Source organism: Rana temporaria, chromosome 4 (assembly GCF_905171775.1).
Source record: "Rana temporaria chromosome 4, aRanTem1.1, whole genome shotgun sequence".
Classification (NCBI taxonomy): Eukaryota; Metazoa; Chordata; class Amphibia; order Anura; family Ranidae; genus Rana; species Rana temporaria.
Window position 1 is genome coordinate 170,052,674 of NC_053492.1, and position 21,785 is coordinate 170,074,458.

Sequence of the window (21,785 nt, forward strand, 5' to 3'; positions counted from 1 at the left end):
TTCATGCAGAATCTTCATCAGGAAATACTGCCCAAAAAAGTTTTCCCTATATATTTATTCCATAATAACTTTCAAATGACTACTAGATTATTTTATATATGTTTGGCAATAAATTTTTACCATATCATGTTTTATTCAGGTTTTCAGTATTTAGGTTTAAATGAATTATTATTGCTATTGTTATAATTCTTACTATTTTAGACCACATTATAACATTACTTTTAATTATATTATCATGATATTAGATAAAAAAAAATGTATTTATTTAAATATTATGAAGGTTGTAAATTTACAAAGAATTTATTATAAATTAGATTAATTGATGTGTCACCAAGAATTAGTCTAATAAAATTACAACCTGTATTCTAAAACACTAAACCAATACTGTAGTTAACATTAATTGGTGAACATTGTATTGTTGAATCTGTCATTGACTATATTTTCTATTGTATGCTTCCTGTAGCCCCCAAAATTGGTTGAATTTTTCTCTTGAACATAAAAGTTTCTGGACTTCACCAGTGGAGTGATGCCTTCTTCCATGAAATGCCCTACAGGTTTCCACTAGAACCATCCCAAAAGGTCCTTTGCACCAGAGAGCTACCACAAACAATCAAGTGCATACCACAATACTCCTAATAGTCCAGCGCATCTCATTTTCACCACAATAAGAGAAATTTGTAAGCTGACAGTACAGGCTCCCTCTTTTAAAAATGCTAGTGGACTCCCTGTCGCGCTGGGCATAAACGGTTAGTTTTTTTTGTTTTTTAGCTAGTGGCAGATTTCTCCATCCACACAAGTGAGGTGGATGGAGGAATTCCCCTCCCCACGTAGCGATATGGTATTCCCTATGCAGGTTTCTCCACTTTCAGCATATACGGATCAATAAAAGTTTTCCAACATTCCTGTTTGACAGAAGTCGATCTAACAATTGATTTCTGTCAAGTGGGTGTTGCAACATATGAACTGAAATTCAGGCCAGTCCCTGGCGAATTGGACACATTTTAATCTGTTTATGCAAGCTTAAAGTTGATTCTTTGGCTTCAACATGTCAGAACCACTGACCCAGAACAAGACGACCTTAGAACATCTAACATTTCACCAATTTTCTTTTGCTTTTCATGGGTCTGCAATTGAAACGTATTGAAGCCAGACACAGCCAAGAAGCTAGCAGTTTCAAATGGCAGCCCACATATTACTTTCAAGATTGGGGTACTTTAAAAAATGCTAACTGCCTGGCTTTCATGTAAATGCAAGTTAGAATAATTTGAGTCACTCCCCAAAACACGTATATAGATTGTGAGTTCTGACATCATGTGGTGGCCTTTCTAATTTCAATACTTCTATGTCAGTGACTTACAAAGTACTGTGGTTCATGGAAATTTTCCCACACCAAACCAAAAAAAATCTATTGTGTCGCCTATATATAAAAGGCAACCTGCATAAAAATTAATAGGGAAAATGCAGCAAAAATGTACTTTTCCCCAAAACAAAAGGTGACTTACCCCATAACGCTGCACAAAGTATCTCAGAATTAAAGCGTTTCTTGTATTTCCGGATCTCTGGAGTATCGCTGTGAGGACGAATATTGGTAGGGTTCACGTTTACCACTGATATTTTTCTGGCCTCATTCAGCTTGGCTTGTTCTTGTCTAAGCAGCTCGCTAGTAAACAGGGCTAAAAAAAACACTCTCTTCATTCAGCAAAAAAATAATAATAAAATGGAGCATGCGTGTTCTGTGACAAATCTCAGCATTTCACATTTCATACATGGGGTGGACCGCTTTGAGGGCTGCAGATGTTGCTGAACTACATCTCCCACAGTCCTCTATCAGATAAGCATGTAGTTTAGCAATAGCTGATGAGGCCTCTACTAACCCACTCATGATTAGACATTCTCATTCAGAGGGGAAAGGAAATAAACAAAATAAAACTTCAAGCGCAGCATCAAAATAAAATAAATAAATTAAAATGGCCTAATATCCTTCAGCTGGGAAGAATGACAACTGGTGCTGCTTCGTTTTACACAATAATATTTATTCAGTGCTTTAATTACAGAAGTTAACTGACTGACCAGCAGATCTGGGGGTTTTAATAATGATTAACATACATAAGTAACCTGAAATATTGGAACACAGGTCTAGTTAATAAGGAAAGAAAATGGATGCAACAGATTATCATGTACAGTTATTTCAAATGTGGCCATTTTTTAACATGTTTTGGACAGAGTGGGAAAGAGTTGAAACTGATGTCTTTTTTCTTGTTTGTCATATTGAAGATTTTTTCCTTCCCTTCCTAACCATGCAAGAAATGGGTGCAGGAGTTGTCAGTATGACAGATTAGACACAGAAAGCAATACAATCTAATCTTTCCCCAAGTTTCTAAACCATGTTTTTTCATGGTATCTGTTGAATATATTTTTTTACTGGACAAGAAAAGAGGGGAACCATCTCCAATAAAAGCACCAACATAGCAAAGCATAACATTTAACATGTTTTAAACCCAAACAATAATGTTCAAAGTTTTGGGGCTACTAAAGATCCTTTGTTCAGGAAGCAGGAGGAGTTGTTAGTGGCCCCAAACCATTGCACATTACACAGCGGTGAACAAATGTTGAATTTTCTGCTACATAAGTGTACTGGTGATATTTTTAAAGCTTTGTACCATGTACCATCCACCAATTCAAATGTGCACCTGGCTACCTTGAAGGTCTGAAGGAAGCTGGATTGTAATAATTCTTGGACCATCTCCAGTAAGATCACAAACCGCAAAACAAAGCAAATGCAGCTTCCACATGTATTTGCAAATTTGTGTAACTAAAACCTCTTTTTTTTTTTTTAAGAAAATGGTTAGACGGTGTCATTTTGTTTTTTGCAGACTAGCTGGTAAGTGTGCAGGCAACTTTTCTGATTGTTTGAGCAATGAAAACCTGATTGATGCATTAAAGCTCATCTCTATGTTTTATTAAAGTTTAAAAGGTTTGTTTGGACCAAGCTGGTCCAAACTAACTATTTACCTCACCAACACATGCAGTGGCTGTTAGCTACATACAGTACAGCATATGACACTTTGTTCCGGCAGTGGGACGTGGACTTCCTGTCCTGATTCCAGAACAAATTCAAGTTAGACAGAGCACTGATATTTAGAAATGAACTAAAACATGGAGATCAGCTTTAACATTTCCTGACTCATTTAAAAAAAATTAAATAAAGAAGGCACAGACATTATAAAAAAAGAAATGTGGATACTTTCAATAGGACATTCAGTTTTAGCCAACTTCTTTAAAGATATTAAACTAAATTGTCCATTAAGAGATCTCCAATTGTTTTTCAAGGGGATATTAGTATTGGGCAGGGGAAAATGCAGTGATGGCAAGCATTGTGGTTTGTCAGCTCTATAATTCTCTTGTATGGCTTTGATGTTTACTTAGCCTAGTAACTGTAGCGATTCTAAAGTAATGATGTCAGTACTGGAGGAGGTTCTGTCATCCACTTAGATCTAGCCTTTGTCTGTAAAAGGAAGAGTGGTCCCAGGAAAATGTACCCTGTTGTATGCCATGCCTTGTTTTCAATAACAAAGAGATCATTCCAATAAAATGGAAGGTGTATTATCAGGCATATGTGAACTAACCATTTCTGAAAGTAAAAAATGTATAAATGTGTAGATAAATCCCAAGCAGAAAAATTACAATGAGCGTAACCCAACAATGCTTCTTTGCTTTGCCAGAAACATCATCATGCTTGAGGTCGACAATTCACCATTGCATCCATTTAGAAAATTAAAAAAAGAAAATACTTTATATAAGAAATCTGGTCCAGTTCAAGCCTAGCATAGAGGAAATGCACATTAAAGAAAAGATTAAATTAGTGAATCTGAATATTATGTGACCGACTGACACACATAATGTATTACTTTGGTGGATTTAATATTTTCGAATGAATTTATTTTATTAGTAAAGGAAGCAACCGTCGTGTCAATTCTTCCTAGCATTATATGGACTAAACTATCAGAAGTAGAAGTACTGTGTTGTAGTCCATAGCTAATACATATATATTGGTATATTGCTAGTTTATCTGTTACTGACTGCTATGGGTGACCACACAGCACTGCTCTTAGCACTATGGTACTTGATAAAACCCTTACACTTACATTATAAACCAAAATAAATCACCTATACACCTATCTGTACACTACCCTAAGAGCATGTTCACGTACAAACCATATCAACTCAATACCTGTTGCTGACGACTCTTCATCATCATCATCATCTTCATCATCGTCATCATCATTATCAGTGGGTGATGTCTGGAAAACTCTTGTATCAACAAATGGTGTAAAAGAGGCTTTTGTTGTACTTCCTACCCCATACTATAATGGTTAAAAAGAGGCAAAACATAATTAAAAACAAAAATTTAACATGTGCATTATAAACAAACATTTTACAATAATATTAATGATATTAATATGACAATTAAGCAGCATTAATAGTGATAATGTAATTTTTATGGTAAAAATACTGTATATAATTAAATTAGTATAAAAAGTAATCATAATCATATCAATCATAAGCATGCATTACAAGTAAATACTTAATCCTAGAAGTACACAATACCTAGAGCCCAGAGCTCTCCATGCAAAATTTTAATTTTGTCACGCAAAGTCAGCTGAATGCTGGTTTTGCACTAGCGACATCACACCAAGGAAGTGAAGTAGATTAGATGCACATACTCACCAGCATACCATGGATCTTCAAATTCAGTCCAAGCTTTTATTACAGAGAGATCACATCACAAAAATAGATGCAACATTTTGGAGCCGCACAGGACCCCTTTCATCAGGCATGTGATCACATGCCTGACGAAGGGGTCCTACGCAACTCCGAAACATTGCACTTGTTCTTTTATGATGTGATCTCTCTGTAATAACAGCTTTGGACTGCATTTAACGATCCATGGTGTGCTGGCAAGTATGTGCATTGATCTGTGATATCCAGTGTCCAGCTTGTAGTCGCTACAGATGAGCCTAGTGATCCAGGAATGTGTGCAATGGGAATATAGGCAAGAGTAAAGTGAATTCAATCTCACTACCCTGGTACCAGTATGCATAGGATCGTATGGTACATTCAGGATTTGGTACCACCCTCTCTAACTAGGTGCTGTGTACTAATACATTTATTCCATAGATCAACTACTTTAGAAACAAGTAGGCAAAATGCGACCACAAAAAAAACATTTTAGTATCCTTGACACTTTTTTTGGCATTCATAATCACAAAAAAAGAGTGCAATGTAAACTTAACATTAAAATCTAAGCTATTTTTGTATGAAAAATATGCTAATTACTAGCTGTGTTGATGTATTTCTATAGCCCCCTGTATGCCCCTTATACATACACACATCCATTTTCTTGGTTCTGGAATAAAGCTATGCCAAATAACAAATGGGGCATTAAGAAAAGTCCTACAGCATGCATGACCTGAGAACAGATTTTGGGGTACCAAAAGCAGTTACAAAGACACATTCTCCCTTCACCAGCAAACAACCTAAAATGCATACATCTGCAGTGCTAAAACAGGGTTAGGGAAGGAAAGATAAAGAGAAGAGAAATAAAGTAGCACCACGGTCAGTACTAGTATCCAGTAAGCGGAAATGTTAGTTTGGTACTGCCACCACCTACTTCAGTCCCAGTCTCCACTTCCTGTGCATGCGGTGAACCTCTCCCTATAGGCTCGGTTGGAGTACCCACCGGGGAGTGGCTCTGCTGGACTAAGTCAGGAAGATTTATGTGGCCGGCAAAACCATTACTTTCTGCATGGCCTGAGCGTTTTTTATCTCCAGATGTCTGCGGACACACAAAGGAAAGTACATGGACAACTCCATTACAAGAGCTTAATTGGCAGATAGATGTCTGTATAGTAACGTGCATATTAAACAGTAGCAGAGTTCAGAAACACAGACACATAGACAAGCAGTCCAGAAGGATAAGCAATTTAGTAATGTACTAAAGATTGTATATCCAAAGCTATATTGCCTGTACGCCCCACCAGATATTTACCCAATATTCAAACCTGCCCCATGAAAAGGAATCTTCTTAACTTCTCCTTCACAATAGCATTTATACTTCCTTTGCAATTATTTCAAGACATAGGGCATGATTTACTAAAGGCAAATATACTGTGCACTGCAAGAGCACTTTCTCCAGAGCTTAGTAAATGAGGTAAAACTTCACTTTGCAAAGAATACATGCAAGGAAAAAAATATTTTTGTTTGTACATGATTGGATGATAGTAACCAACAGAGCTTCCCCTCAGATCTAAAGTGCATTTGCAGTGCACGGTATATTTGCCCGTAGTGAATCAACCTCCCAATGTTCATCTTCTAGGAAACCAAATATTTGCATAGGGTTCCTATGTATACAAATGTTTAATAAAACTAAAACTGCATACCACTACTAAAGGGAACTTGTGCCAGGAGAAATATGTAGATTGACCGTTTTCTAAAAATGATAGTATCCTGGCTGCTAAAAGCAAAAACAAACATTTACTATACTACAGCTTACAAGTCCTTAGGATGTTGTTTATTTGTGTTATAGTGTTACATTTTCACCTGGAAATGCTGTGAATAACATAGCTCCTGTTTCTGGGTGGCTAAGCTCCCTCACTCCACTGTATCTATGGGGGCTGCCACCCAGGCTGCACATTAAATAGGTATATCTGTCTTTGTTCATTACGATTACATAGGGGCTGATAGGATTGGTAGTTCACAGAAGAAAAATACGTTTGTGCTTTATATTAAGGTCACAGGAGATGCCCAGAACACAACATTCTTGTAAAATAAACAGGTATTTTCTTGTTTAAAATATTCTTGGCACATAGAAAAAAACTGACTCTCGCTCGACTAATATCCACAGATTTGCAAAGCATTATTATAGCTACAATCTGTCATGCAGGTCGTACAGCAAACAGACAAAAGAAAAACTGTTACCCTGTTGTTAGTTTCCTTTTACACAATCACCTGATGCATTAACACAGATAAAAATTGTTGGCAATACATAAAATATACTCACAAGAAGCCACAATTTAATGAGTCTATCAGGGGCCTACAGCAGAAGATGGCATTTAACAATCCTTTGTATATAGTGATGTTGCCTGGGAGCCATTTCACATTCAGCAGAAATCCGGGGCACAGTCTATTGTGCACACACAGCCGTGCTGCCGGCCATGGAGGGTTGCTGGATGTCATCTTCTGCCGTTGGCCCCTGATAGGCCCCAGAAATGTTGACTTCTTGTGAGTGTATTTTATGCATCATCAGTTTTAATGCACTAGGTCATTGCACCCTGTTCTCTTCTACTCTAAAAAAAATTCTTACCCTAAAAGAAAAAAATAATAATGCAGCCTCAACATTTAAGGACTGCTAAGCTGTAATATTACATCTTTGTTTTCCTTTAAAACCCAATTGCAGAGTTAAAATTGAATTTTTTTCCGCTCCAAAGCGAACCTAACAGTATAAAGCAAAGCCTGCGTAATATATTATGACCCCTCCACCAAAATCAACAGCAGAATCACAAATTTCACAAGAATGCGCTTATGCATTATGCTTAAAGTGATTTTGAGTTACCCTAAACTTACATACTTTTTCAACATTTGTCACACATTCAGCACATTTATTTGATAAAAAATATTATTGTTTTAGAGACCACCAGTGGCTGGGATTGTTTTTTTTTTTTTGGTCACAGTTTTTTTTCAAATCACCACTGGATGGCTCTTCAATAGATAATATCTTTAGATGAAGCTGCAGTCTGATCAGAGTGAGGAGGTTGACCCAGCTCCCTACAATTTGCTTTGTAAATATGAATTATTACATACAACTATGTATTTTTTTTTTGATCAGCGGCATAACCTTTATGCACCTTATCAAATGTTTTCCAGTATGACCATTACTCTTTTGTTGTAAAAACCCCATGTACAAAGATCAATAGCTCAAGATGAAATGTACAACCCCAAGAGAATAGTCAGAACACTGATTTGTTCCCAACCCTCTATTTCTTCAGATTGATACTTTTCGGGTTCCATTTAGAGGCAATCCCAAGTGCTCTGAGAATACTCGTATTACAACTATGGACAACTGGTACGCTAAACAAGCTGAAAAATTGGTCCAACTATAAAACATTACTTCTTATGCACGTCCATCACAACTAATATTAAAACTTCAATTTTAATAGTAAAGTAAGAGCAAATGTAATTTTCCAGTTTTCTTCCAATCTCCAATATGCATAATAATTGAAATCGTCCAAATACTAAGCTTCCCAGGTAGAATTATGGATCGAGCAAGAATTAAATGATCTTTGATGTCAGCTCTGCGTGAATCTTTTCCTGCATGCGCTGACAGGATTGACTTTTATTTAATGAAAACCTGAGCATGAATCACTATTCCCTCTCAGCTGCCACATGTGCATATGTAGTGTAGTGAAGCATAGTCCGGATAAAATAAAATATTTATTATACATTTCTCAGCAGTCATTTTGCCAGTTTGCCAAGAAACTCTTAGGACTTGCTCTGCATTTGTAAAAAGCAGGAAGTGATTAATAGGGGAAGATTCTGAAGGCTGGATGCAAGACAACCAGACTTAAAAATCAATGTTCTGGGGGAATGCTAGGATGTTTTTCACTCAGACATCCTAGCTAATTTTCAGTGATCCGTGATAACCCAAATCAATAAAAGAAGCATGACAAGAATCGCAATGTTCATCTGACATTTTCACACTTCCTCTCTTATAAAACTTTGGAATTTGAGCATCAAGTATAATTTTTTTTTTTTTTTAATATGTATGTTGCTTGTGTTTATAACTCAAGTGGCCCTCTTCTAAGCTTCTATTGCGTTCTTCAATAATAATAGTAAATCGCCCCACTGTTCTATAGTCCGAAACCTTGAAACCAAAGCCTACAGTGCCTTGCAAAAGTATTCACCTCCCTTGGCTTTTTAGTGTATTGTTGCCTCACAACCTGGAATTAACATGGATTGTTTGAGGATTTGCATCATTTAATTTACAGAACATGCCCACAACTTTGAAGATTTTATTTATTTATTTTTATTGTGAAGCACCCAACAAATAGGACAAAATAACAGAAAAAGTCAAGGTGCATAACTATTCAACCCCCTAAAGTCAATACTTTGTAGAGCCACCTTTTGCGGCTATCACAGCTCCAAGTCGCTTTGGATAAGTCTCTATGAGCTTGCCACATTTTACCACTGGGATTTTTGCCCAAACTGCTCCAGTTCCTTCAAGTTGGATGGTTTGCACTTGTGAACAACAATCTTTAAGTCTGACCACAGATTTTCTATTGGATTGAGGTCTGGGCTTTAACTAGGTCATTCCCACACATTTACATGTTTCCCCTTAAACCACTCAAGTATTGCTTTAGCAGTGTGTTTGGGATCATTGTCCTGCTGGAAGGTGAACCTCCATACTAGCCTCAAATCACACACAAAGTGGTACAGGTTTTGCTCAAGAATATCCCTGTATTTAGCACCATCCATCTTTCCCTCAACTCTGACCAGTTTCCCAGTCCTGACTGGTGTTCTTTGGGTGATGTGATGTGTTGGGTTTGCGCCAGACATAGCGTTTTCTTTGATGGGCAAAAAGTAAAATATTAGTCTCATCAGACCAGAGCACCTTCCCCCATACATTTTGGGAGACTCCCACATGCCTTTTCGCAAACTCAAAACCTGCCATTTTGTTTCTTGCTGAAAGTAATTTCTTTCTTCTGGCCACTCTACCATAAAGCCCAACTCTATGGAGCTTACGGCTTATTGTCGTCCTATGTACAGATACTCCAGTCTCTGCTGTGGAACTCTGAAGCTCCTCCAAGGTTACCATAGGTCTCTATGCTGCTTCTCTGATTAATGCCCTCCTTGCCCGGTCCGTGAGTTTTGGTGTGTGGCCATCTCTTGGCAGGTTTGCTGTTCTTTCCATTTGGTTATGATAGATTTGATGGTGCTCCTAGGCATCATCAAAAATTTGGATATTTTTTATAACCTAACCCTGACTTGTACTTAACAACATTAGGGGTAATCCACAAAGAGCGGCCGTAACTTAACTTTTGGCATTTAAGTTACACCGCCGCAAAATCTCTAAGTGCCCGATCCACAAAGCACTTACCTAGAAATTTTGAGCGGTGTAACTTAAATCCGTCTGGCGCAAGGTGTTCCTAATTCAATGGGGCGAGTCCCATTTAAATTAGGCGCGCTCCCGCAAATACGAGTTGCGGCGAAAAAAAAAAAAAATGACAGCGATGCGGGGTAGAAGGGTCTGCTTTTACAAGGTGTAAACAGTTTAGGCCTTGTAAAAGCAGCCCTAATTTTACGATTGCAAACTAATACTTACGGAGAAAAAATGAAGCGTAAAAGCAAAAGGGATACGCGTACGCCGGCGTATCCCTTTTGTGGATTACCCCCATTGTCCCTTACTTGTTTGGAGTGTTCCTTGGTTTTCATGGCAGCGTTTGGTTAGTGGTGCCTCTTGCTTAGGTGTTGCAGCCTCTGGGGGTCAAATAGGGGTGTATATGTAATGACAGATCATGTGACACTTAGATTGCACACAGGTGGACAGCATTTCACTAATTATGTGACTTCTGAAGGTAATTGCTTGCACCAGAGCTTTTAATGGGCTTCATAACAAAGGAGGTGAATACATAAGCACATGCCAATTATCAGTTTTTTATTTCTGAAAAATAGTTTTATGTATATATTTTACTTCATCAATTTAGACTATTGTGTTCTGATCCATCACATATAATTTTCAGATTAAAAAAACATTGAACTAAAGGCTGTAATGTAACAAAATAGGTAAAAAGCCAAGGGGGTGAATACTTTTGCAAGGCACTGTACATAATTGACTACTGCAATTTTTCTTAGGTGTGTATAAAGAGAATGTAAACCAGAAGGTTGCAGAGTCGCCCCCGAAGTCATGCCGCGGAAGTGCGAACTGGCTCTTAGGCTATTCGAATGAATGTTATGTATATTTGTGCAAGTTTTGTTACTATTTATCCCATTTTTAGAGAAACTTTTCTTTCTTTGATTCTTATATAAACGTCTATGACTTACTATAAGTCTCTATTCACCTTTAAATCAGTAATACCTTGTAGAGTAGTGTAAGCATATCTGCTAAAAAGTTCCCTGTACAGTAGAATACATTATATTCAACTTTGTTTACATTTCTGTGTATTCATCTTTATTGTTTGATATGTCTCTCTCTCACACAGTATATATACAGTACTGTGTAAACGTTTTAGGCATTTGTAAAAAAAAAAATGCTGTAAAGTAAGAATGCTTTCAAAAATATATGTTTTAATTGTTTACATTTATCAATTTACAAAATGCAAAGGGAATTAACAAAACAAAAATCTAAATCACATCAATGGTTGGTCAGACTACTTTTTGCCTTCAAACCAACATCAATTACACTTACACTTTGTACACTTGCACAAAGTCAGGGATTTTCTAAGTTTAGAGTCAGGTGTAGGATTAAGCAATTTTACCAAGCTGATCATCAATTTTATATGTAGGTTGAAACACTCAATAACTGAAACCGCTGTGTAGGAGGGTTAGAAGGAACAGCCACACTCTGCTACTAAGGTGAGGTTGTGAAAGACGGTTGCATGTTTGCCGAAGGGCTGGAGAGCAGTACAACAATGAGGGGGAGATTTACCAAAACTGGTGCACATAGAATCTGGTGCAGCTGTGTATGTAGCAAATCAGCTTCTAACTTCAGCTTGTTCAATTAAGCTTCGACAATAAAACTTAGAAGTTGATTGGTTACTATGTGGAGCTTCAGACAAATTCTGTGTGCACACATTTTAGTAAATCTCCCCCTGGGTGTCTGCAAGCAACAGTGAAACATGGTGGAGGTCCCTTGCAAGTTTGGGGCTGCATTTCTGAAAATGGAGTTAGCAATTTGGTCAGGATTAATGGTGTCCTCAATGCTAAGTAATACAGGCAGATACTTATCCATCATGCCATACAATCAGTGAGGCATGTGATTGGCCCCAAATGTATTCTGCAGCAGAACCCCAAACATACAGCCAATGTCATTCAGGACTATCTTCAGTGTAAATAAGAACAAAGAGTCCTGGAAGTGATGGTTTGGCCCCCACAGAGCCCAGTTACCAACATCATTGGGTGTGTCTGGGATTACATGAAGGGAGAAGGATTTGAGGCAGCCTACTTTCACAGAAGACCTGTGATTAGATCTCCAAGATGTTCAGAACAACCTACCTGCTGAGTTCCTTCAAAAACTGTGTCTAAGGCCGCGTACACACGATAGGATCGCCAGAGGGGAACGGTCTGAAGGACCATTTTCATCAGTCCAAACCGATCGTGTGTAGGCCCCATAGGTTCTTTAACCTTCGGTCAAAAAAATGAGAACTTGCTTTAAAATTGAACCGATGGACGCCTAACCGATAGGTCAAAACCGATCGTTAGTATGCAAAAGCATCGGTTAAAAACCTGTGCATGCTCAGAATCAAGTCGACACATGCTTGAAAGCATTGAACTTCGTTTTTTTCAGCACGTCGTTGTGTTTTACATCACCGCGTTCTGACACGATCGTTTTTTTAACCGATGGTGTGTAGGCGCAACGGACCATCAGTCAGGTTCATCGGTTAACCGATGACAACGGTCCTTCGGACCGTTCTCATCTGATGGACCGATCGTGTGTACGCGGCCTAAGTGTACCTAAAAGGATTGATGTGGTTTTAAAGGCAAAGGGCTGGTCACACAAATATTGATTTGATTTGGATTCCTCTTCTGTTCATTTACTTTCCATTTTATCAATTGGCAAAAATAAACTATTAACACTTATATTTCTGAAAGCATTTTTTATTTACAATATATATATATATATATATATATATATATATATATATATATATATACTCTGTAGCATGTTCAAAGAAGTTAATACAATTGGCACCCTCCTTTTAATGACTGCTATCAATCACTTTATTACTTTTAATTTATTATTAATTTAATCTTTACCTGTTTTTAGGATACAGGTATGTCACCTATAAACACAGAGCTGACAGTTGCATAGCCTGTTCAATATTCCAGACAATTTTGGGCTATAAATATTGATTCAGCTCATAAAATGGCTACCTTCTCTACATTCTATTGAACCATGAATACATTGCAATCTCCCAGTTGTAAGCGCCATGAAAAACCCAAGCTTATGTTTGATCTCTTTATGTCTTGCTTAATAGTGAATACCAAGTTTACTATGAAAAAGCAACAAATGAAGCCCCAACTTTTTTTTATAGCTAATTATATCTGTAGTGTAAATATCCGGGACCAGCTCTTATATCATATCCTCTTTTGTTATAATTTTATTCTGTTAATAATTATTCAAGATATGGCATATACCCCCCCCCCCCCCCCCAATACCACATCATACAACACATAATAAATATATCATACAATGCTAGTAGCGTTTAGTCAAATTCAACTGTGCTTTATCTGTAATGCAGCATTTATATCCACGCAGGTAGCACAGACACTTTGATCCAATCACCATAGAATGAAAAGATGCTGATTGTCCAAGAGTTGAATGGTAGGTGTGAAAGTTGTGATACCTCCCTGTTTTAGTTACATATTCCCAACCTTGGTATCTGCGTGGGTGTTGCTCAAATTAAATGGCTAAAGGTGTTAATTGCTGTCAAATTATTGGCATTGAGATGTTAAAAAGGCATTAAATGTGGAGAACAGATATGTCAAAGCCTCCCACTCTTGTTCAGGGTTGGTCGATTATTTTTCACTCTTGTGAACCAGTGGTTCTCTGTTCAAAATGTGTACCTCCCTGTCCCTGTAATGTGCAGAAAGACTGCTGAGTCGACCTATAGAAGTTGTTCTATGTTGGTTATTTGTGTGTTTCTCCCTTCTAATGTGCAGATAGTTGCATTCATCACTACACTACCCTGCATATACCAAAGTATTTTGATTGCTTTGGTGTTGGGTATAGCTTGGGCTTTAGGATATACAAGCTTCTGTCTCATTGTATTGGTAGGCTTGAAGGACACCAGGATACGATGTTACATACAAGATAAATATATTATTCTGTGTTCTGTTTTTCCCATCTGTTCAGTGGTCCTCTGTTTTTGCCTGACTTTTTGGTTGTTGTAACAAAATCCCAGCCTGGGTAGCCATAAAATTTCAAAGCACTTCTGATATGGCTGTGCTCTTTGTCTTTAGACTCAGTTTGTTGTTGCCATCCCAAGCAGATGTTGCATGGTTCAAAAAATCCAAGTTTGTATTCCAGTGGGTGGTGGGGGTCAAAAGTCAAAAGTCAGTTTCTTCTAGACCTCAGTGTCCAAGACACATGGTCAAAAAAGGGTAATTTGTTATTCTGTTCTTCCTGTATAAACTTGATGTATTTGTCCACTTTATGTGAATTTATTTGTTCACGAAAAGCTTGTAGTTCCATAAATTTCACATCACCCATCCTGTTCTTGGACAATCTACACATTCCACACATTCCATGGGGATTGAATAAAGGTGTTTGCACTACCTGTGTGGATATAAATGCTAGGACATCTTCCTTGTACTCACTAAAACTAAACAAGTACAAACCATCTTCAATATTACAGAACAAGTCCAGTCGAATATGGCCAACTATTATTGGCTATACAATGACCTGGATAAATAATAACCTTCACAAACATATTGGCAATGATTTGAGGGTGCATACTGTGAATCTGGTGTGGGAATATGAGAAATGGCAAGAAAACTTGTGGATTACAGAAGCCACCTAAGCTTCAACCTCAGAAGATGACATGTACATACATATGGGTTCCACAGTAAAAGATCAGAGTGCCAATACAATTTTTAGAAAGAACCCAAAAACAAATAAATAAGCAGATGATACAGACCCCTATTGATGCTTTGAGATGGAAAATGTTTAAAATTAGTTTGAAAAAGGTTTTGAAAGTCTTAGCCAAGGGACAGAACTTTACTGTGGCACCTTGACATGTTCCTGTGGTAGATATTACAGACTCTTCCAATAATATCAAGCACACAATCGGTAGAAGAATCATAACTCCATCTGTGAGTTCTGGTGGTCCTGTCCAGTACCAAAGCACCTTTTTTCAACTTGACCCCACTAAAAAGCAGGGTTCTTAATATCACTTACTAAGAATCTGTGCACTACCATGCTGCTTTGTGGTTACCCAGACTGGGCTTTCTTAAAAAACATCTACAAGCAAAAAACACAGGACCATCAAACAGAGGGGTAGAGCAGAACACACAAAATAATATAGGTATTCTGTATGTAGCTGAAGTGTCAAAATAGTTCAGAATTTGAAGCCCACCCATACACTAAGACTAATGCTTGGACACCCTAAAGACCCAACATACAAACACAAGCAAAACTTGGTATATTCAACACAGTATTCAACATAGGAGGAAAAATTCTACAGGTCAATATGTAACAGTCTTCCTATACCTTTAAGAACAAGGGAATTCTTTCAATCAAAGTGATTGAACAATGTGAACAACTGGTTTGCAATAGATGTGAAAGATGCCATCTATGTCAAACTAGAACAACCATCCCTGTCTGTCTTCCACATATAATTGCCCCAGCAATTTGACAACAAATCATACTTTTAGCCAGGTAATAAGAGAAAGTAACGCCTATGCAGATTTCCTGACACCAAGGATGGGATTATGTACATTATGTTCTTGGAAAATCTACCCATTCTATGGTAACTGGATTAAAAAGTGTCTGCGCTACCCCTGTGAATATACTGTAAATGCTAACTGGACACCCATTAGAACAGGAGAAGATATTAGTACAGAAGATATGCATTGGAGAAGCTACAAAACAACATAGAACAAGTACAATTGCATGTGACTAAATACTACTAGCTGAATAATGACCTGGATTAATGAGATCTTTCATAGACATACCCAATACATCAATAGCAAATACAGAGCCTAACATATGTATTGGGAAAACTTTATACATTTTATACCAAGAGGAAACCTTTGTAGTAGTTTTTAGCCATAGTGCAGGTCTTAACAGCTTACCTCCCGTACCATTAAAGTTCCTTCTCTGGAGATGCTTCTAAATGTGTCAGACTGGGAGGTTTCAAGACCCTGTGTCTCTGTATTATATGGCTCATTGTTTCCAGATCCTCCTGTTGGTCTACATACAAGCAACAATATGAGAAGTCATTTTACCATTTACTGAAACCTCTCATTGTATAAGGGCCAACATCAAACATACAGCACAAAAGCACAGTTCAAATGTATTATAATAGTAACACATTAGCTTTGGTGAGGAAAAAATTACATAGAAATTATTAAATAATAAAAAAAAAAAGTAAAGCTGACATTTGATTCCGTTTTTTTTTTCTTTTTTCGTTTTGGATAGATTAAATAAGGGTTAGACTTTCTGTCGGGATTTTATGCAGCCTTCATTTAATTCCCTATTGCAGTGACACACGACATTGAGCGAGGAGAACACAGAAAACAATAAAACTTAAAAAAAAATGTTTGTTGGAAACTCTGTCTTAATTGGACAGATTTCTCATCACTTCCCATCCCTATAACCCCATGTCACTATAAAGTGATTTTAATTACTTCAAATATGGACATACCGAATACAGTAATAAAAGCCTGCAATAGGTTCTAAGCCTTCTCTACTGAAAATGTTTAAAAACGTACATATTTGTTTTCTTACTAAGAAATGGGGGTTACTTTTCCACAGCTACCAAACAGATTCAAACATTCAAACAGGTCTGAGGTGGCTGAGAAGTAATTCGTTTTTAGTAAAAATATATAAATTTAAATATGAGTGCAATAATGCAGGGCATCGGTTTCTCCTTAATATATTAATACTGAAAGACACATGTCCGTACAGTGTAGGCAGTACTTACATAAGTCTAGGTATGTCGCTAACTGGCACAGTTCCATCCTGGTTCTCACTCTCGCCATCTTCTTCTTCACTGCTCTCAGATTCCTCACTAGATGATGAGTAGTCAGTCACCTTCTTTATCGGTCGGTTTGTCTCTTCGATACGCAATTCTCTCAACTCTTTCGCCAAGGCAGTCAGGTCCTGAAAAATAATTTACATCGTAATTCAACCAAATAATGACACAGTTCTGTGTAAAATTAGCCGCCTCCTTGTATGTTCACTTGCACTAAAGTCAGCGAGAAAGTAGCTAAGCAATGCAGTTACACATCCATTTAAACAGACAATGTTTGAAGCAAAAAAGAACATCACGAGGTGGTCTTACTGACAGACGCAATTTCAACCATTATGTGCCTTGTGTCGCAGAACAGATGGATACACTTTCTGTGAAAACTAGAAAACTCCTGTCATAGTTAGCTGGAAAATATTTTCCTCTTTCGATTGAAGTCCAAGACAATTCACATTTTGAGCTACATACAATCTGTGGTAAATGCTTATTTTCTTAAAGTCTAACATTGAATTAAAGTACAACAAGAAAAGAGCATTTTCTCAGCTTACTATGAATTTGACATGATAATAAGACAGCACTGTTTTTATTTTTAACTGTAACATCACAGCCAGCAAGTCTAAGATACAGTCAGTGTATCTAGGTCATGCTTTAAAGCAATGTAGGTGAGGTAGTGGTAAAGCATGAAGAATCTGCATAAGATGAGTTGGTTTGTTCTGTGGAAGAAAACATGCACATGACGAACAAAGCATTGGCCTTACCATTTCCCCCTATATTAGTGACCAATGTAGCCGTCAATGCAATCATAAGCAAAGGTTTTAAGGGAAAAAAATATTCAACATTACCAAATTCAATAAGTGTCACCGTCTATTTATTGTCAAACAGCCATACTGTCTGGCTCTTAAAAGAAATGAAACATAAACTTATGAGAAATATCTAGCAAAGTGAATGCCCTGTGCTGAAACATTAATCATAATCTATTATATGTGAAGCAAAATTACAGTTTAAGAGCAGAAATAATACAATTACAGTTTTTGCATTTACTAAATTAATGTTGCTGCTGTTGAGTAATCAACAGGAGAAAATAAGCTAAATGGATTCCTAGGATGTAAATCTTTGAATCTATGGCAGAAGGCTGCACTGATTTGGAGGATCTAACAATACAGTACTTTGTACCTTCCCCAAGCAGCACTGGGTGTCACTGGTTTGAATTCCAACTATGACACTACCTGTTTGGAGGTTGCATGTTCTACCTGTGCCTGCATGGGTTTCCTCCCACACCCTTACACAAAGACATATTGGGAGGTTAATTGGCTCTTGTCTAAATTGGCTCTAGTATATGTATGTGTGGCTGTGAGTTAGGGACCTAAAATTGTAAGCCCCTAGAGGGCAGAGACTGAGGTGAATGAATAAAATGTATATGTAAATTGATTGTGCTATACAAGTACCTGTAATAAATATACACGATCAATAAGAACAACAGACTTTGACTGCTGCCCCTCTAATTAAACCAAACTGTATATGACACCTCAAATAATTTATAACAAAAAATAATTTAGCCTCATGGATGAATAAGTATATCCTATATTTCCTGCATGTGCACAAATACTCTTATGTTGCTAAGGGCTGATTACTTTGAATTTGGACATCATACAGTTTGACCCTAGTGGAGCGAATGTGTTTCATCCTCATTTTGGCTACCTTTGTTTGGATTGTTTGAATTGCTTGTATTCACTATTTGGAGTGGAATTGCTAGTTTGAGGACATGAACTCAAATCAACTCACCCTGGAGCCCATTGGTCTCTTTAACCATAGAACATTACCTGTGACCAAGCTAATACTGAGGTTTTGAGTTTTTTTTCCAGATAATCTGCTCACCTATGCCTGCACTCCATTGCATCAAATACTACACATCATATATGAGATACCACATTGGTTTCTGGTGGACATTCATCTCAATTTGCTCCTCAGAAATATACTATTGCATATTACAGTCCACCTTGGAACTCTACATTATGCATATTTCCTATATTGTGATTTTTCAACCTATATACTACTATCTCTATGTAGTACAACCTTAATTCGATTCCCCTGCTTTATGCATATATTTCTCAGTGTCACATCACTTGTCTGGCACCTATTCTCATTTCACTTTCATTATTTCATTTTATTGAATAATTTTCCCTTTTACTTCTCACTCCACATATATGTTTTTCCCACCATCAACACAGGCACTCCACACTCACATGCATCTCCCAGTCCTCTAAATATTTCACTTTTACACTTTTAACACTTGTTTTTCAGTTTGCAGTAGCCCCCTTGTTTTCACTTTTACACCTATCTTGCCTCATTATCAGTCACCACAAACCATGCAACTCCACTTCATTAATCTCATCTCCAACCCCATCCCCCACCCAACCTGTTTTCACTGCAAGTTAACCTCTCAAATAACTAATCAAATTAATGAATAAATCACGCCATGTTATGTATAACTTAATTTTCACATAATATTAATTTAATATTGACTAAATAAAAAAGAGATTTTTAATACAGCTTACCTGTAAAATCTTTTTCTTGGAGTACATCACGGGACACAGAGCGGCATATTCATTACTATATGGGTTATATAGAGTACCTTCAGGTGATGGACACTGGCAATCTCAAAAACAGGAAGTGCCCCTCCCTATATAACCCCCTCCCATAGGAGGAGTACCTCAGTTTTGTAGCAAGCAGTATGCCTCCCAAAATGGTCCCCAAAAGAGGGGTGGGAGCTCTGTGTCCCGTGATGTACTCCAAGAAAAAGATTTTACAGGTAAGCTGTATTAAAAATCTCTTTTTCTTTATCGTACATCACGGGACACAGAGCGGCATATTCATTACTATATGGGATGTCCCAAAGCAATGCTTACAATGAGGGGAGGGAGAACATCTTCCTAAGACAAAAGGATTTAATTTAGAGATATACTCAAATCATAATAAATCCAACTTAGTTGAGAAAAAATAAATTTTTAAATTTAACTCAAAAGGGAGCCCCCCGGAATCCGAGGGTCTCAAACTGCAGCCTGCAGCACTGCCTGCCCAAAGGCTGTATCCGTATTCCTTCTTACGTCCAACTGGTAGAATTTTGTAAACGTGTGGACAGAAGACCAGGTTGCCGCCTTGCAAACTTGAGCCATAGAGATCTGGTGGTGTGCTGCCCAGGAGGCGCCCATGGCCCTAGTAGAATGAGCCTTTAATGATAACGGAGGAGGCAACCCTTTCAAGCCGTAGGCCTGAGTGATTAACTGTTTAATCCACCTCGAGATGGTGGATTTTGCAGCTGCCTGCCCCTTCTTGGGCCCATCCGGTAAAATGAACAACACCTCTGTTTTCCGGATCTTCTCTGTAGCTTTAAGATAGGCCTTCATGGCCCTGACAATATCCAAGGTATGCAGCAACCCTTCCTTTCTGGAAGTAGGTTTAGGAAAGAAGGATGGTAATACCAAATCCTGGTTTAGATGAAAACTGGATATAACCTTTGGTAGGAAGGAAGGATGAGGGCGGAGAACGACCCTGTCCTTATGCAAAATAAGATATGGTTCCTTACAGGATAAGGCTGCCAGTTCCGATACTCTTCTGGCGGAAACTATGGCGACCAAAAATACTAACTTCCTTGTCAGTAAAACCAAAGGAATTTCAGCCAACGGCTCAAAAGGTTGTTTCTGTAAACTTGACAGAACAAGATTTAGATCCCACGGACAAAGCGGGGATTTAACTGGAGGATTAATACGTAAGACCCCTTGAAGGAAGGTCTTAACTAGCGAGTGGGTGGCCAGCGGCCGCTGAAACCACACTGACAAAGCTGAAATCTGTCCTTTGATTGTGCTTAATGCCAGTCCTTTATCCACTCCTAGCTGGAGAAAACTTAATACTCTATCGATGGTAAACTTGCGAGAAAGCCATCGCTTGGACTCACACCAGCCTACATAGGCCTTCCAGACCCTGTAATAAATCACCCTAGAGACCGGTTTCCTGGCTCTGATTAGGGTAGAGATTACTTTCTGAGACAGACCTCTACCCCTGAGAATTAGGGATTCAGCTTCCAGGCCGTCAAATTTAGATGCCGTAAGGCAGGGTGGAGGATCGGACCTTGCGATAGCAGGTCTGGCCGTAGAGGAAGAGTCCAAGGGTCTCCCACTACCATCTTTAGGATTAGTGAATACCATGCCCTTCTGGGCCATGCTGGAGCTACCAGGATGACTGGTATGTGCTCCACCCTGATCCTGCGCAGCAGGCGGGGTAGTAACTGGAGCGGGGGAAATACATAAAGTAGTTTGAACTGATGCCAAGGGCAAACCAGCGCATCGGTTCCGCAGGCCATCGGATCCCTTGAGCGGGATATGAACCTGTCTAGCTTCTTGTTGAGTCTTGATGCCATGACGTCCACGTCCGGCACTCCCCATCTCTGGCAGAGTGTCTGAAAGACCTGTGGATGTAGAGACCATTCCCCTGGCAACAGAGTCTGGCGACTTAAAAAGTCCGCCTGAAGGTTGTCCACTCCTGGAATAAATATTGCCGATATGCAGGGCACATGAGCTTCTGCCCATAGGAGAATCAAGCTCACCTCTCTCTGAGCGGCTTGACTCTTGGTTCCCCCTTGGTGATTTATGTATGCCACTGCCGTGGCATTGTCCGATTGAATTCTCACCGGGAACCCCTGCAACTTGGACGTCCAAGCCCTGAGGGCTAGTCGAGCAGCTCTGAGCTCCAAGATGTTGATGGGCAACTGCTTCTCTGGCTTTGCCCAAGTGCCTTGGCGAGTGCAACCATCCAAAATTGCTCCCC

At 38.3% G+C, this 21,785-nt stretch overlaps 1 protein-coding gene across 25 annotated transcripts in view; it reads right to left on the reverse strand.

The window, feature by feature from the left end:
• The window catches only part of TNIK (TRAF2 and NCK interacting kinase), a 392,046-nt gene that overhangs the window by 19,234 nt on the left and 351,027 nt on the right, over positions 1 to 21,785 (reverse strand). For 12 of the 25 annotated variants that reach the window (XM_040349354.1, XM_040349349.1, XM_040349348.1 and 9 more), the window contains 5 exons: positions 16,920 to 17,098; positions 16,069 to 16,186; positions 5,672 to 5,836; positions 4,232 to 4,364; positions 1,503 to 1,673 (listed from right to left, as the gene is read on the reverse strand). In XM_040349354.1, coding sequence (XP_040205288.1) covers positions 1,503 to 1,673; positions 4,232 to 4,364; positions 5,672 to 5,836; positions 16,069 to 16,186; positions 16,920 to 17,098 — 766 coding nt within the window. Of the gene's footprint in view, positions 1 to 1,502; positions 1,674 to 4,231; positions 4,365 to 5,671; positions 5,837 to 16,068; positions 16,187 to 16,919; positions 17,099 to 17,722; positions 17,732 to 21,785 lie in introns of all 25 variants that reach the window. The other 13 variants (XM_040349342.1, XM_040349341.1, XM_040349353.1 and 10 more) reach the window with 6 other exon arrangements.